This window comes from Tachyglossus aculeatus, chromosome 6, assembly GCF_015852505.1.
Source record: "Tachyglossus aculeatus isolate mTacAcu1 chromosome 6, mTacAcu1.pri, whole genome shotgun sequence".
Taxonomy (NCBI): Eukaryota; Metazoa; Chordata; class Mammalia; order Monotremata; family Tachyglossidae; genus Tachyglossus; species Tachyglossus aculeatus.
In genome coordinates, this window is record NC_052071.1 from 37,734,035 (window position 1) to 37,750,039 (window position 16,005).

The 16,005-nt window shown below is 46.4% G+C and overlaps 1 protein-coding gene and 1 non-coding gene across 2 annotated transcripts in view; both read left to right on the forward strand.

Moving 5' to 3' along the window:
* Nucleotides 1-475: 475 nt before the first annotated feature.
* LOC119930127 (extracellular matrix protein 2-like) overlaps nt 476-16,005 on the forward strand; it is a 43,865-nt gene continuing 28,335 nt past the window's right edge. The window contains exons 1-4 of the mRNA XM_038748627.1: nt 476-543; nt 998-1,203; nt 5,039-5,485; nt 10,430-10,774. Of these exons, the coding sequence (XP_038604555.1) occupies nt 476-543; nt 998-1,203; nt 5,039-5,485; nt 10,430-10,774 (1,066 nt within the window). The remainder of the gene's footprint in view (nt 544-997; nt 1,204-5,038; nt 5,486-10,429; nt 10,775-16,005) is intronic.
* Nucleotides 10,889-11,026, forward strand: LOC119930348. The gene has a single exon (XR_005451824.1). It is a non-coding gene; the product is annotated as a small nucleolar RNA SNORA7 (small nucleolar RNA).

Here is a 16,005-nt window from a genome sequence, read left to right on the forward strand (position 1 = left end):
AATGAATGAATGAATCAGATCAGATACAGTCCCTGTCCCACATCTAAGAGGGAAGGAGTACAGGTATTTAATCCCCATTTTACAGATGAGACTACCGAGGCATGGTGGTTAAGTGACTTGCCCAAGGCCAAACAGCAGGCAGGTGAGGAAACCGGGATCAGAATCCAAGTCTGTGCTCTTTCCACTAGGCAACCCTGCTTCTCCAGATAGCTGTGAAGTGCTGAGATTTGATCTGGGTGTCCAGTCCTTCAGAAGGATTATTACCTACTATTTTACCCTAACGACCTTGGGGGCCTAAGAGAGTCCTACTTATGTAGACTTCTCTCCTGATTCCTGGTATTTCGTTTTCTTTTTTTCTTTTTGTGGGGTAAAAAATTATTTGAGAAACACAGCTCCTTCCAAGGTCAATCCTGTGATTTGCTATGGAATGGAAAGGTACAGAAGGGAGATGGGGAAGAAGGACACACTCTCCTGAATGAACAGGCATCCCTATGGGCTCAACAGTGACTGGTTATGTGTGAAAACAGAGGGCTCATTCATCCGAGGTAGGCCTCAAAACCTAACAGTTAGGTAACCGTTTACTCCCAAGTCAAATGCTGCCAGTGGTTGGGCTGGTTCCAATTCCTAATAAACTTAGGATTGATTAAAAAAGTGAGCTTATTTATCTTTTTTTCAATCTCTCCATTGGAAAAACTGGAAGATTTTTGTGGAAGGACAGGGCAGCCGGTGGTGGCTGTTTAGATAGGGCGAAAAGCAGCAAAAAGCAGTTGACTATGAGGGACTACTTGAAAGTTAAAGTATTTAATTCGGTCCCCATGGGGTTTTAATCTCAGGAACCAGTTAGGTTGATCTGTTTGCAGCGTAGCCAAGAAGCCATTAGGGACCCTCTTCTTTTAAATAAGAGTCAGTGTGTGCAGACAGAGTGAGCGAGAGTGAGCAAGGAAGCTGAGGACGAGGGAAGAGTTTAAATCATGAAACTAATTCTCTTCTCGGTTTTCGCCCTTGCTCTTTGGGGGTGTTCTTGGGGGGCCGGGAAAGAAGTTCTAGAGAAACCCAACGGGAAGGTGGGTTCCCAGCAGGAGGGGTCGAAGGAGGACCGGAGCACGGCTGAGACGAAGGAGTCCGGGCCAACTCTGAGCCCAACGAAGCAACAACCCACTTCTGAGTCAACCTCGCCACGTCCTGGAGCCAGCCTCCCGGAAGGTGAGTCGGGTGGAGAAGCCCAGTGGTCATTATGACGACTGGAAATGCTGTTTGGTTGGTGAAGCCGTCAGGGCGTCTTCCTGCAGGGAAGGGCCAAAGCTGAAGCAAAATGCATCTCCTGGGGGGTCTGTTTATTTAGTCGGTTGGCAATCTCTCCATAGAATCCCTTCAGAGAAGCGGCGTGATATAATGGATACAGCATGAAACTGGGAGTCAGAAAGTCATGGGTTCTAATCCCGGCTCAGCCACTTGTCTGCTGTGTGACCTTGGGCAAGTCACTTCGCTTCTCCGGGCCTGTGACCTCATCTGGAAAATGGGGATTGAGAACGTGAACCCTTTAGTCTCTGTGGAGCAATCGGTTAGCAAGCGCTTAGTACAGTGCTCTGCACACAGTGAGCGCTCAATAAATACGATTGATGAATGTGGGACAGGGACTGTGTCTAACCTGATTTGCTTGTATCTACCCCAGCGCTTAGTACAGTGCCTGGAATATAGTAAGTGCATGCCCCATAAGAAAAGCAGCGTGGCTCAGTGGAAAGAGCATGGGCTTTGGAGTCAGAGGTCATGGGTCAAATCCTGCCTCCGCCAATTGTCAGCTGTGTGACTTTGGACAATTCACTTAACTGCTCTGGGCCTCAGTTACCTCATCTGTAAAATGGGGATTAAGACTGTGAGCCCCACGTGGGACAACCTGATCACCCTGTAACCTCCTCAGCGCTTAGAACAGTGCTTTGCACATAGTAAGTGCTTAATAAATGCCATTATTAATTAATTAATTAAGTGCTTAACAAATGCTACTACTACCATTATTATTATTCATAAAAGATATTTCCATTTGGGATTGGGAAAAGGGAAGGAAAGGGGCTGACAAGTGAAAACACTTCAGCGCCCACTAAGAAAGGCCACTGGGCTTATTTGGTTCATGTTGAAGATCGCTACATGTCATGCAGTTCTTTCGGCTGCAGGTCTGGATATTTATAAAGTGCTTTGGAATCCCTGAAGGCGAGAGGTTCAGGAGAGGCAGCAGCTCAGCATCGTTTAGCTCCTTGTCCTTGCTTTTTCATTTCATCCCAGGAGATAGTTCTTGCTGATTTAAAGTTGCGACCATCCGCTTGCTTGGGTGTTTAGAAAGTGAGGCTGGGATCACTAGCAAGAGGCAACGAGGAGAATCAAGAGACAGAGAAAGAGGCATATGAAGCAGCGTGACTTAATAGAAAGCACAGGCCTGAGAATCAGAGCTGGGTTCTAATCACAGCTCTGGTACTTGTCTGCTGTGTGTCCTTGGGCAAGTCACTTAACTTCTCTGGGGCCCAGTTACCTCATCTGTAAAATGGGAATTTATCCTGTGAGTCCCACAATGTTGATCGTATTTGTTAAGTGCTTACTATGAGTCAAGCACTGTTCTAAGCGCTAGGGTACAAGTTAATCAAGTTGGACACAGTCCCCGTCCCACGTGGGGCTCACAGTCTTAATCCCCATTTTACTGATGAGGTAGCTGAGGCACAGAGAAGTTAAGTGACTTGCCCAAGGTCACGCAGCAGACAAATGACAGAGCCGATATTAGAACCCAGGTCCTTTTGACTTCTAAGCCCTTGTTCTATCACTACGGGGACTGTGTCCAACCTTGTATCTACCCCAGCACATAGTGTAGTGCCTGGCACAGAGTAAGCACTTAAAAAATACCATTAAAAAAATTGTTTAAGCTGTTAGGAGAGCTAGGCTCTGGTCGAGCCTGCAAGATAGAAACCTTGGACAAGATAGCCAGAACATCTGCTCTGTCAGAACACCTGCTCTGACCCATCAGGCAGAAACTCCTCACCCTGGGCTTCAAGGCTGTCCATCCCCTCGCCCCCTCCTACCTCACCTCCCTTCTGTCCTTCTCCAGCCCAGCCCGCACCCTCCGCTCCTCCGCTGCTAATCTCCTCACCGTACCTCGTTCTCGCCTGTCCCACCATCGACCCCCGGCCCACGTCATCCCCCGGGTCTGGAATGCCCTCCCTCTGCCCATCCGCCAAGCTAGCTCTCTTCCTCCCTTCAAGGCCCTACTGAGAGCTCACCTCCTCCAGGAGGCCTTCCCACACTCAGCCCCTTCCTTCCTCTCCCCCTCGTTCGCCTCTCCATCCCCCCATCTTACCTCCTTCCCTTCCCCACAGCACCTGTATATATGTATATATGTTTTTACATATTTATCACTCTATTTATTTTACTTGTACATATCTATTCTATTTATTTTATTTTGTTAGTATGTTTGGTTTTGTTCTCTGTCTCCCCCTCTTAGACTGTGAGCCCACTGTTGGGTAGGGACTGTCTCTATATGTTGCCAACTTGTACTTCCCAAGCGCTTAGTACAGTGCTCTGCACACAGTAAGCGCCCAATAAATACGATTGATTGATTGATTGATTGTCCTGGCCCAAGAGTTGTTGCCTTGCCCAAGGTTCTCCGCTCTGGGCATGGGAACTCCATCAGTACAATGGCAGTCAAGCCAAGGTGGAAGAAAGACTCTTAAAAGACTCTTGTCAGCAACACCTGCAGGGGCTGCCAGCAGCTGGGGTATCATTCTCACCCCTGGTTGGGTAGAGAAGCAGTGTGGCTCAATGGAAAGAGCCGGGGCTTGGGAGTCAGAGGTCATGGGTTCAAATCCCTGCTCCGCCACTTGTCAGCTGTGTGACCTTGGGCAAGTCACTTCACTTCTCTGTGCCTCAGTTACCTCATCTGTTAAATGGGGATTAAGACTGTGAGCCCCACATGGGACAACATGATCACCTTGTATTCTCCCCAGTGCTTAGAACAGTGCTTAGCACATAGTAAGTGCTTAACAAATGCCATTATCATTATTATTATTATTATTATAAACTCAACCCAAGAGGAGCATGGAGGAGGAAGGCACTTAACAAATGCCATTATTATTATTACTATTATTATTATTATTATTATTATTATTATTATTATTATTATAAACCCAACCCAAGAGGAGCATGGAGGAGGAAGGCACTTCACACCCTTCAGGGCCCAGGAAAAACACATTTCATGCAGTAGAGGGGGATGTTAAGCCCATTATTTCGTCAGGATAATCTATTGCAGGATACTGCATTTGAAAAACCATCTGTCCTAGATTTCCAATTACTTCTTCAGAGAAATAATTCCCCCTGAAAAAAATGGGGTATGCACAAATAATCCTAAATTTCATTTTAAGAGTTATTGCAAACTCCTCTTCCCTCAAGCCTACTAAAAGCAGGTGAATGTGCTGAGATGTATACAGTCTCCTCTCCTTTCTACTTCCCTTACCTGGTGGATGAGCAGGAGGCAAAAAGAGCGGCAGGAGGGAGGAGACATTTAGAATCATGGATAATTCAGAAATCAATCAATCTGTGGTATTTATTGAACACCTACAGGGTGCAGAGCACAGGACTAAGATCTTGAGAGAATGCAATATAATTGGGAGACATGATCTCTGCTCCTGAGGAGTTTACAGTCTAGTTGGGGAACAAGATAATCACTTGCTGGATAATCAAGAAAGGACTATAATATAGTCCATTTTCTATGCCATTGTCTTAAAGCCAAAATATGGATGTGCCAAGGACACTGTTAATATCTTCACTTCTTCTTGAGATGGGACCTTCAAGAAATGTGATGTAAGGGAATCCATTAAGCAACACAGTGAGGCAGGGAATCGAGTTCCTTTTTAAATGAACAAGTCTTGCTTCTATCCCACCTTCATTGTTTGAAAAGAGTGGATCTTCGGAGCAGAACCAAAGGACACAGAGCTAACCACATATAATCCTGACAAGGTTCATGCTTTGTTGCAAAATAGCCTAATATGTTATTATTCCTTAGCGACCGCAAGGCCGAAGCCTGTGAGATCACTTGAAGAATATGGCGTCCCAGAGCAGCGAAAGCAAGTGAAGAAGCAGAAGCAGAAAGTAGCACCCCAACCCAAGGCCAGAAAACCTCAGGGCAGAGTTCAGGGGCAAAAGAAAACAGGACAACTTCCCTCTCAGCCAAAAAAGGAAACCAACAAACCAAACTGGGGCTTTCCCAGGAAAGGAATTGCTATAAAAAAATCCCAGGTGACCAAGAAAGGGACCACCAAGCAAAGTCACAACACTGCTGCGACTAGGAAAAAGAAAGAAGGGAAAGCCGCGTTCTCCAAGCAAGTGGCCAGGCTCCTGAGAAAGAACGTGACACTGACGCGAGAGGTAGCCAGCACCAAAGAGGAAGGGAAAAGGAAGAAGCAGGAAGACATCAGTGCAAAAAAACTGGGCTGGAAGAAACCGTTCGAAGGTAAGGAAAAAATGGAGCCAATCATGTTTGGCTTGGACTGATGGAATTGATGTTGATGGATATATTTCACCTCACCCAACTCTGGGGTTGATTTGATGGGGCGAATGCATTCCCCAGTGGGACAAAGCTGTGATCAGGGAATGGAGAAGTTAACCAGAGGATATCATGATTTAGATGTTAGAAGCAGCGTGGCTCAGTGGAAAGAGCCCGGGCTTTGGAGTCAGAGGTCATGGGTTCAAATCCCGGCTCCGCCAATTGTCAGCTGTGTGACTTTGGGCAAGTCACTTCACTTCTCTGCGCCTCAGTTACCTCATCTGGAAAATGGGGATGAAGACTGTGAGCCCCCCGTGGGACAACCTGATCACCTTGTAACCTCCCCAGTGCTTAGAACAGTGCTTGGCACATAGTAAGTGCTTAATAAATGATATTATTATTATTATGTACTCACCTTAGAAGCCTACTGATAATGATAATAATAATAATGATAATAATAATAGCGATATTTGATATTACCATATCAAGCCCTATTCTAAGCTCTTGGATAAATAAGAGGTAATCAAATTGGACACAATCCCTGTCCCACATGGGCCTCACAGTCTAAGTAGAAGGGAGAATAGGTATTGAATCTCTATTTTACAGAAGAGGAACCCAAGGAACAGAAAAATAAAGTATTTTGCCGAAGGTCACACAGCAGGCAAGTGGCAGAGCCGGGACTAATTAGAATCCAGGTCCTCTGACTCCCAGGCACCTCTTTCCACTAGGTCACACTGCTTCTATTTATTCTATTTATTTTATTTTGTTAGTATTTATTTTATTTTGTATGTTTGGTTTTGTTCTCTGTCTCCCCCTCCTAGACTATGAGCCCACTGTTGGGTAGGGACTGTCTCTATGTGTTGCCGACTTGTACTTCCCAAGCGCTTAGTACAGTGCTCTGCACACAGTAAGCGCTCAATAAATACGATTGATTGATTGATTGATTCTCAAAGCATGTGTATTTGGAGGGCAAACTCAAAGAGAAATATCCAAAGATTCTTTTAGACTGTGAGCCCACTGTTGGGTAGGGACTGTCTCTATATGTTGCCAACTTGCACTTCCCAAGCGCTTAGCACAGTGCTCTGCACACAGTAAGCACTCAATAAATACGATTGATGATGATGATGATGATTCAGTGTTAGGTCACAGGGAAGGAGGTGTTCCATGAAGTTTCACAGTTTTCCCACAATGGTCAGTTTGGTCAGTGGGAATATTTAAACTATTCAAGAACAGCTATGTGTCTTTTTAATTTATCTGTGACACCAAAGTGACTGGAGGAAGGAGCACAATTCAAATGAAGTTGGAATACCAGTGAAGGCATAGAATGCACTTGAATAGGGGAAAGGGTAGGTCAACTCCCTGTGGAGGAAAAACAGTTCACAAATATGAACTGCACAGTGCTGTGCACACAGTAAGTGCTCAATAAATATGATGGAATGAATGAATGAATGAATTAAGAAAATAGCAGAATTGGATGGCAAAACAAATTTAGGGGTTCATAGTTCATTCAATCGTATTTATTGAGCACTTACTGCGTGCAGAGCACTGTACTAAGCGCTTGGGAAGTACAAGTCAGCAACATATAGAGACGGTCCCTACCCAATCACGGGCTCGCAGTCTAGAAGATCTTGAATGAAATACTTGGGTCTACCCAAAGGCAAGCATACTATTTGTCCTAAACTTTCTTTTTTTCAGCCTTCAAAGGTATTGTCTACCCAGTTTGAGGAAAATGGAGGGATGGAGCAAAGCTGTGGTTATTTGGACCAAGTTAATTCCATGACCAAATCAATATACTAATTTTGTGTTTGTGGTAGAACCCTCTCCCTGGTGTCCCCTCCCACTGCTGCTTTATCTTGTCACCAGAGACCAATGGGGCAGTGGGGATGGGGTTGAAGGGTATAATAATTTGTGCCCTCTTCTCCATGTTTTTGCCCTGGCTACTTTCTGGCTGAGCGACAGCAGTGGTGAGAGGAGCAGTGCCAATGGTAGTGGTGACCTGTGCCCCCTTTCCTTGCCACATGCACATTTCTTTGCAACAGCAGGTTGTGATCACCATTAACTTCATCGTCATTACCAATTGTGGTATTTGTTAAGCACTTGTTAAGCTAGGCACTGGGGAATTGGTAGACAGGATTCTTGCCATCAAGAAGCTTACAATCTAGTGGGGAAGGCAGACGCCAAAATCAATTATGGATAAGAGGAAGTAATAGAGTGTAGAGATATGCACGGAAGTGCTATCGGGGGTTATGAACCCGTGAGTGCTTTGGTGGCATGGAGTTGCTGAAATGTCTGATGAGGAGACCAGAAATCAATCAAGAAAGGCCTCCTGCAGGTGATGTGATTTCAGAAGGGGAGAGGCATGGTTGTGCATATTCCAGCCAGGAACACTGCCTCCAGCAGAGTAAGTTTTATTTCAGCAATCAACCCTCAGAACTTCTGGCTTTTCAAAACCAAGAGAACTTTCTGAGTTGGAAGGAGAGAAAAAGGCAGAGGTGGGTGGGCTGAGGGGTACAGCATGTGTTTCAGACAGGGATTGAACCTGAGAAAGGACCTCAGTGAAAGCCTAACCCATGATTATTTATGTGGCTCAAGTGCCCTCTGCCTCTTTCCTCCCTTGTTCTTTTTTTTTCTGGCCCCAGTTCTTTTCTCAGGTAGCCAATCCCTTTACTGATTCCTCCCTTTCCTTCACTCTCCCCCATCTTTTTTCTTCCCTTTTCAACCCTTTCAGAGGATTGAAATTCCTTCAGGACCTGTGTCCAGCTGGATAGCCAGGCAGGTTTTCACGACAAGAATCATCTGAGGGTGATGGCCAGAAAGTTGATATTGCTTTGTGCCTGAGACAAACCTCTGTAATTACATAGCCTTACCTTCTGCTGCAAGGGAAACTGAAGCACAGAGGGAGGGGAAATGGCAATCTCCTAAGGTCAGAAATGGAGTCAAGACCGGACCATCTATCCTGACTGGAGTAGGCTGTAATCACTGGTTGAAAGTTTGAGGGTTTGGGCTGGTTCTGATTTCTCTGAAGCGTTTCATAGGCCTTGCCCACTCTCACATGATACCCATCACTGACCAACCTCCTTTTCAGAAATGGTCCCAGTAACCAATTCAGTACCTCTAGTATTTATATTATTTTGGTTGCAAGACAACAAATGGCTTTTTCATTGGGATTAAACTATTAATTAACCTGTATCGAGTGCTATTCAGTACTTTCTGGGTCCACCCTGTATCCCCTTAAAGCAATATTACCTTAACTCTTCCCACCTTTGGAGAATGGATTTCAGAGACGATATCAAATCTCCTGAGTTCTTTAGAAGTTGCCTTTTCTACTCTATCCTCTAATTCGATCAGAAGGTGAGTTGAGATTTACTCCTTAAAGTGGGGACCAGATGTCTCCGAATGGGCTGAACTGTCAAAATTTTCGGAGTCCCCAAATAACTTTTATCTGGGATGAGTCCTCTCAGCCACTTCCTCCAATTTCTTCCTCCTCCTCTTCTATCTCTGTAATGGCCCTGGCTCAACCTCTCTTAAACAGGAGTCTCTGGCATGACTGAAGCTACGTGTTTCCGACTGGGCCGAAACTCTTGTTCATTTCCATCCCAGTAAAGGTTGGTAGAAGCAGGGCAGTTGTTGTTTGGGTGGTCGTGGCAGCATTGACATTGTCCTAGGGGATTTGAACCACTGTGGATTAAGTTGCCATCCCTTTAGTCACTACTTCAGCCTGGCAGCCCTTGTGGAAAACCCAGTCCAGAATGGACTTTTTGACCCGGGGCCAGTGGAACCCCTTGGGCTTAAATGGCAGCAGCTTGGTGGTCCTGATAAATGGTCCCTTCTCTCCTCCTTTACCCTAAGTTTCCTATCCCACTGTTTGGACCCACTCCCTTTCTTAGGCCCCTGCCCCATCTGCGGGTAATGCTGCCTCACTCTATAATAATAAATAATAATAATTAATTAACAATAATTATTAATAATAATAATAGCATTTATTAAGTGCTTACTATGTGCAAAGCACTGTTCTAAGTGCTAGGGAGGTTACAAGGTGATCGGGTTGCCCCACGGGGGCTCACGGTCTTCATCCCCATTTTCCAGATGAGGTAACTGAGGCCCAGAGAAGTGAAGTGACTTGCCCAAAGTCACACAGCTGACAAATGGTGGAGCCGGAATTTGAACCCATGACCTCTGACTCCAAAGCCCGGGCTCTTTCCACTGAGCCACGCTGCTTCTCCGGCTTCTCCCCAAATAACTTTTATCTGGGGTGAGTCCTCTCAGCCACTTCCTCCAATTTCTCCCTCCTCCTCTTCTATCTCTTTAATGGCCCTGGCTCAACCTTGCTTAAACAGGAGTTTCTGGCATGACTGAAGCTACGTGTTTCCGACTGGACCGAAATAATAATAATTGTGGCATTTGTTAAGCACTTACTATGTGCCAGGCACTGTACTATGCACTGGGGTGATTACAAGCAGATTGGGTTGGACACAGTCCCAGTACCATGTGGGGCTCACAGTCACTCCCCATTTTACAGATGAGGTAACCGAGTCCCAAAGAAGTTAAGTGACTTACCCAAGATCACACAACAGACAAATGGCAGAGCTGGGATTCGGACCCATCACCTTCAGATTCCCAGGCCCGTGCTTTACCACTTTACCACGTTGCTTCCCCTGTACTTATTGTCACCACCACCATCATCATCATAGATATTTATTGAGTGTCTAGTATGTCTGGAACTTCTGATAGGAGAGTGGGAAGGACTCGGTTGTATTTATCAGACTTAAAATTAGGCACATGTTTTGGAGATCAAGGCACCCTGGTCTCCGGGTGGGTTTGAACATCGCGAGGGCTGTGGACTTCTGTCTTTAGGTGACCCTCAGACCTCAGTGACTTGTTCACCTTCTCTCGTTAATTCTGTCACTCCAGGGGAAAGGCAACAGAAGGCAGCCAGCAAAGAGGCGTTCAAACAGCCTGTCCAGACCCACAACGCTACTGAGCCAGAGAAAGGGAAGACAGAAAGGAGAAAGGAATCGGGACGTGGCAGAGACAGTCCCACGTTGGCTCCCAAGAAGGAGGATGCCCCAGTGCCTAACGTCCCTCTGATTTTTGGCCCTTTAGTCATTGGAGAGTCACAGCCAGGAGGGCAGGTTCTCATGCCTTCCCTCCCCACCACCTGCCTCCTGTCGGAGTCTGCCATCGCCTGTGGAAACGTCAAGATGAAATTCATCCCTGTCCTGGCTGACGCAGGGTTAAAAACTCTCTACTTGGCAGGTAAGATGCACTGTATTTTCTGACTTGCTTGGATGGGGAAGGCAGGGCCGAGATATTCATGCACAACAATTTTCCACGTGGAGAGGGGGATTTAGAACAAGTAGACAAGAGTCCACCCTCTTAGGGTCACACCTGGAGAGTTTCCAGTACTCTACCAGTCTCGACTACAGCAGGGAAAGTCAAGAAGAGACGTACCCATTCCATTCCTAGCTTGGCCAGTGGCTAGTGAGTGGAAGGCAATCTTCTACAAGTCAAGCCTCTCCTGTGCTGAGCAGCCCCAACATGGGAGAGAGTCAAGGGCGGAGACTCAAGTTGACCGCACAGAAGGAGGCAATGGTAAACCACTTCTGTATTTTAACCAAGAAAACTCTATGGACACACTACCAGAACAATTGCAGATGGAGGTTGGGGGGTTCTAGGAGAGATGTGTCCATGGCGTCGCTGTGGTTCGGAGAAGACTCGACGGCGTAAGACAACGGACAAGAGTCAGATCAGCTTAGTCCATCCAACCCACCTCTGTAGTGATCATTTAGAGCCCCTTGTGCAACCTTAATTACCATCAATATAATGGCGAAAAAGTTAGACATGGTTCCTGGCTCTCACGGGGGCTCACGATCCAAGAATCTTGTACTGTTCACCAAATATTAGGAACAATCAGATCCAAGATTTGATTTTCTACAATAATAATAATAATAATAATGATGGTATTTATTAAGCGCTTACTATGTGCAAAGCACTGTTGTAAGCGCTGGGGAGGTGACAAGGTGATCAGGTTGTCCCCCGGGGGGCTCACAGTTCTAATCCCCATTTTACAGATGAGGGAACTGAGGCACACAACTGACAGTTGGAGGAGCTGGGATTTGAACCCATGACCTCTGACTCCAAAGCCCATGCTCTTTCCACTGAGCCACGCTGCTGGCATTGTGGATCAGGAGAGGAGGAGCTATCTGACTGATCCAGGTGTTTTTCCAGCCCAATATTTTCCAATTCAGCTCACTTCAGAGGGGAGGTGATCAATTAATCAGCAGTACTCAGCACTGTCCTAAGGCTTTGGAGTGCACAGTGGACTTAGGAGATGCACTCCATGTGTTCTTAACCTTCTGACGAGGATTGAAGATGTCCACTCCTGCAGCAAGAAGGCAGTCCAGGCAAATGTCCATTTCAGGAGTAAACTCTGTTCCCTGTGTGCTCTGCACACAGTAACCGCTCAATAAATAGCATGACATAGCGGAAAGAGCACGGGCTTAGGACTCAGAGGATGTGGGTTCTAATCCCCGCTCTGCCACTTGTTTGCTGTGTGACCTTGGGCAAGCCACTTCACTTCTCTGGGCCTCAGTTACCTCATCTGCAAAATGGGGATTAAGACTGGGAGCCCCATGGGGGACAGCCTGTTTACCTTGTACCTACCCCCATGCTTAGAGGAGTGCTTGGCATATAGTAAGAGCTTAACAAATACCACCATTATTGTTATTATTATTATTATTATTATTGTAAATATGATTCACTAGCTATGGTTCCCTTGAAATGGGGGTTGCCGGCTGAGAGCTCACCTCCTCCAGGAGGCCTTCCCAGACTGAGCCCCTTCCTTCCTTTCCCCCTCGTCCCCCTCTTCATCCCCCCCATCTTACCTCCTTCTCTTCCCCACAGCACCTGTATATATGTATATATGTTTGTACATATTTATTACTCTATTTATTTATTTATTTTACCTGTACATATCTATTCTATTTATTTTATTTTGTTAGTATGTTTGGTTTTGTTGTCTGTCTCCCCCTTTTAGACTGTGAGCCCACTGTTGGGTAGGGACTGTCTCTATATGTTGCCAATTTGTACTTCCCAAGCGCTTAGTACAGTGCTCTGCACTCAGTAAGCACTCAATAAATACGATTGATTGATTGATTGATTGACCTAAGAATGGATCCATTGGACATGAACCTTTGTCGAAGGGAGGGTCAGGGGAACTTTGAAAGACACCTTGGAAAAAAGGGGTAAGGTATTAGCTTGCTCAGGTTTTTTATGGTATTTGTTAAGCACTTACTATGTGTCAAACGCTGTTCTAAGCACCAGGGTAGGTACAAATTAACTAGGTCAGACACAGTCTCTGTCCTGCATGGGGCTCACAGTCTCAGTAGGTGGGAGAAGGATTTAATTCCCATTTTATTCCATCAATCAGTGGTATTTATTGAGCACTTATTTTGTGCAGAGCACTATACTAACTGCTTGGAAGAGTACAATACAACACAATTAGCAGTCTAGAGTGGGAGACAGACATTAATATGAATAAGTAATTCATAATATATAATTTAAAGTGCAAATAAGTGCTGTGGAGCTGGGGGCGGGGAGAATATCAAGTGTCCAAAGGTCACAGGTTGAGGTGCATAGGTGATGCAGAGTGAGCTGAGGAGAAGAGGGCTTAATGGGGGGAAGACCTCTTGGAGGAGGTATGATTTTAATAATACTTTGAAGGTGGAGAGAATGGTAGTGTGGTATATATGGAGGAGGAGGGAGTTCTAGGCTGGGGGAGGACACGGGAAAGGGGACGGTGGGCAGATAGATGAGATTGAGGAGTGAGTAAGATGGCACCAGAGGAATGGAGTGTGTGGACTGGGCTGTAGCAGGAGATTAGTGAAGTGAGTTAGGGTGGGGTGAGCTGATTTGAGGCACAGAGAAGTTAAGTCACTTGCCCAAGTTCACACAGCAAGCAGTTGGCAGAGCCAGGATTAGAACCCAGGTCCGTCGGACTTCCAAGCCCATACTCTCTCCATTAGGCCATGCCGCTTCTGAGATCTGAGTTGGCGCCTCATGGGCTGGAATCCAAGGAGACAAAAGGGCTTTCATGCTGCTGTATCCCTGTCTTCCCCAGACCTCGGTTGACCTGAGGTGGGTCTGAGACTTTCCAACATCTGTTGTTTTGCATCCCGTCTCCCGGGACCGGGATGGATCTTGGAACAGCCGTCAGCCCCAGGCTCTCCCTGCTTTCCAACCATCTGCACGGGAACGTGGGACAACAGCCTCCAAAGGGTTACAGGGCCTGAATTACAGCTGGATTCCCCACACCCTTACTTAGAGCAAATTGCAACACAGATCTCTCCGGAGAAGTCGGGAAGGTAGTGGAGAAATGGGGGTGAGGTACGGGAGGGCATTATATTTCTGATGATGACATACAATTACTTTCACCAGTGGCTGCTCCTGGGTGGCTGACATGCTTATTAAATTCACATGGAGACTCCACCCTCTTGACAGTACCAACCCCTAGCCAGCCTAGTGCTACAAATGACAAAAGGCTGTCCAAGGAAGAAAGCCCAGAAGGAGTCCCGTGGACATTTGTCCCGGAGCCAAGATCAGTGTTAGAATAGAAAGTGAGAGGCTCTTTGGAGAAAGAAGCTTTGATGATGATGATGGTGTTTGTTAAAGGCTTACTGTGTGTCAAACACGTTCTAAGAGTTGGGTAGATACATGCTAATCAGGTTGGATGCAGTCCCTGCCCCACAAAGGGCTTAATCCCCATTTTACAGATGAGGTAACTGGGGCCCAGAGAATAATAGTATAATAATAATGGCATTTATTAAGCGTTTACTATATGCAAAGCACTGTTCTAAGCTCTGGGGAGGTTACAAGGTGATCAGGTTGTCCCACAGGGGGCTCACAGTCTTAATCCCCATTTTACAGATGAGGTAACTGAGGCGCAGAGAAGTGAAGTGACTTGCCCAAAGTCATACAGCTGACAAGGAGCCCACTGTTGGGTAGGGACTGTCTCTATATGTTGCCAACTTGTACTTCCCAAGCGCTTAGTACAGTGCTCTGCACACAGTAAGCGCTCAATAAATATGATTGACTGATTGATTGATTGATTTGAACCCATGACCTCTGACTCCAAAGCCCGGGCTCTTTCCACTGAGCCACACTGCTTCTAAGTGAAGTGACTTTCCCAAGGTCACACAGCAGACCAGGTGGAGTCTGGATTAGAACCCAGGTCCTTCTGAGGCCCTTGCTCTATCCACTAGGCCATGCTGCTTCACATGCGGCTTTGGAGATTAGCAGAGGGTCGCATGGTTTTGCCAGCCGTCCCAGCCTATGAACAAGTTGAATTTCTGCTCCTGACCAGATCCCGATGCACATTTTTTTTTAATGGTATTCGTTAAGCACTTACTATGTTCCAGGCACAACCCACCCTGGGGTAGATTCAAGGTAATCAGGTTGGAGTCTAGCCCATGTCCCACAACCAGTCAGCCAGTCAGTCAATTGTATTTATTGAGCGCTTACTGTGTTCAGAGCACTGTACTAAGTACTTGGGATAGCACAATATAACCCATATAATGGACACATTCCCTGCCCACTATGATCTTACTTGTCTAGAGTGTCCCCATTTTATAGATAATAATAATAATAATGATGCCATTTATTAAGTGCTTACTATGTGCAAAGCACTGTTCTAAGCCCTGGGGGGGGATACAAGGTGATCAGGTTGTCCCACGGGGAGCTCACAGTCTTCATCCCCATTTTCCAGATGAGGTAACTGAGGCCCAGAGAAGTGAAGTGACTTGCCCAAAGTCACACAGCTGACAGTTGGCAGAGCCGGGATTCGAACCCATGACCTCTGACTCCAAAGCCCGGGCTCTTTCCACTGAACCACTCTGCTTCTCTAGATGAGGTAATAGAGGCCCAGTGAAGTGAAGTGACTTGCTCAAGGACACACAGCAAAGCCAGGATTAGAACCTTGGTCCTTCTAACTCCCAGGCCTATACCCACTAGGCAACACTGCTTCTCATGCACTCATGCCCACTCTCCCAAGTCCCATTTCCTCAACCATTCCCATAACTCGGCCTCTGAATGCCACTCCTTGACCCTATCCACCACATGCCCCCAGAGAAGGTAACTCCTGGCAGCGGCAGCCAACCGAGTCCCCCTCCCAGCCCCACAGTACTTATGTACATAGCTGTGATTCATTTATTTCTATTAATGTCCGTCTCCCCCTCTAGACTCTAAGCTCGTTGTGGGCAGGGAATGTGTCTGTTCTATTGTTGTATTGTACTCTCCCAAGTGCTTAGTACAGTGCTCTGCACACAGTAAGTGCTTAGTAAATACCAAGATCCGCCCTTTCCTCTCCACTACCTTGCTGGTTCAACCTCTCATCCTATCCCGACTGGATTACTGCATCAGCCTCCTCTCTAATCTCCCATCCTCCTGTCTCTCCCCGCTTTAGTCTATACTTCACTCTGCTACCCGGATTA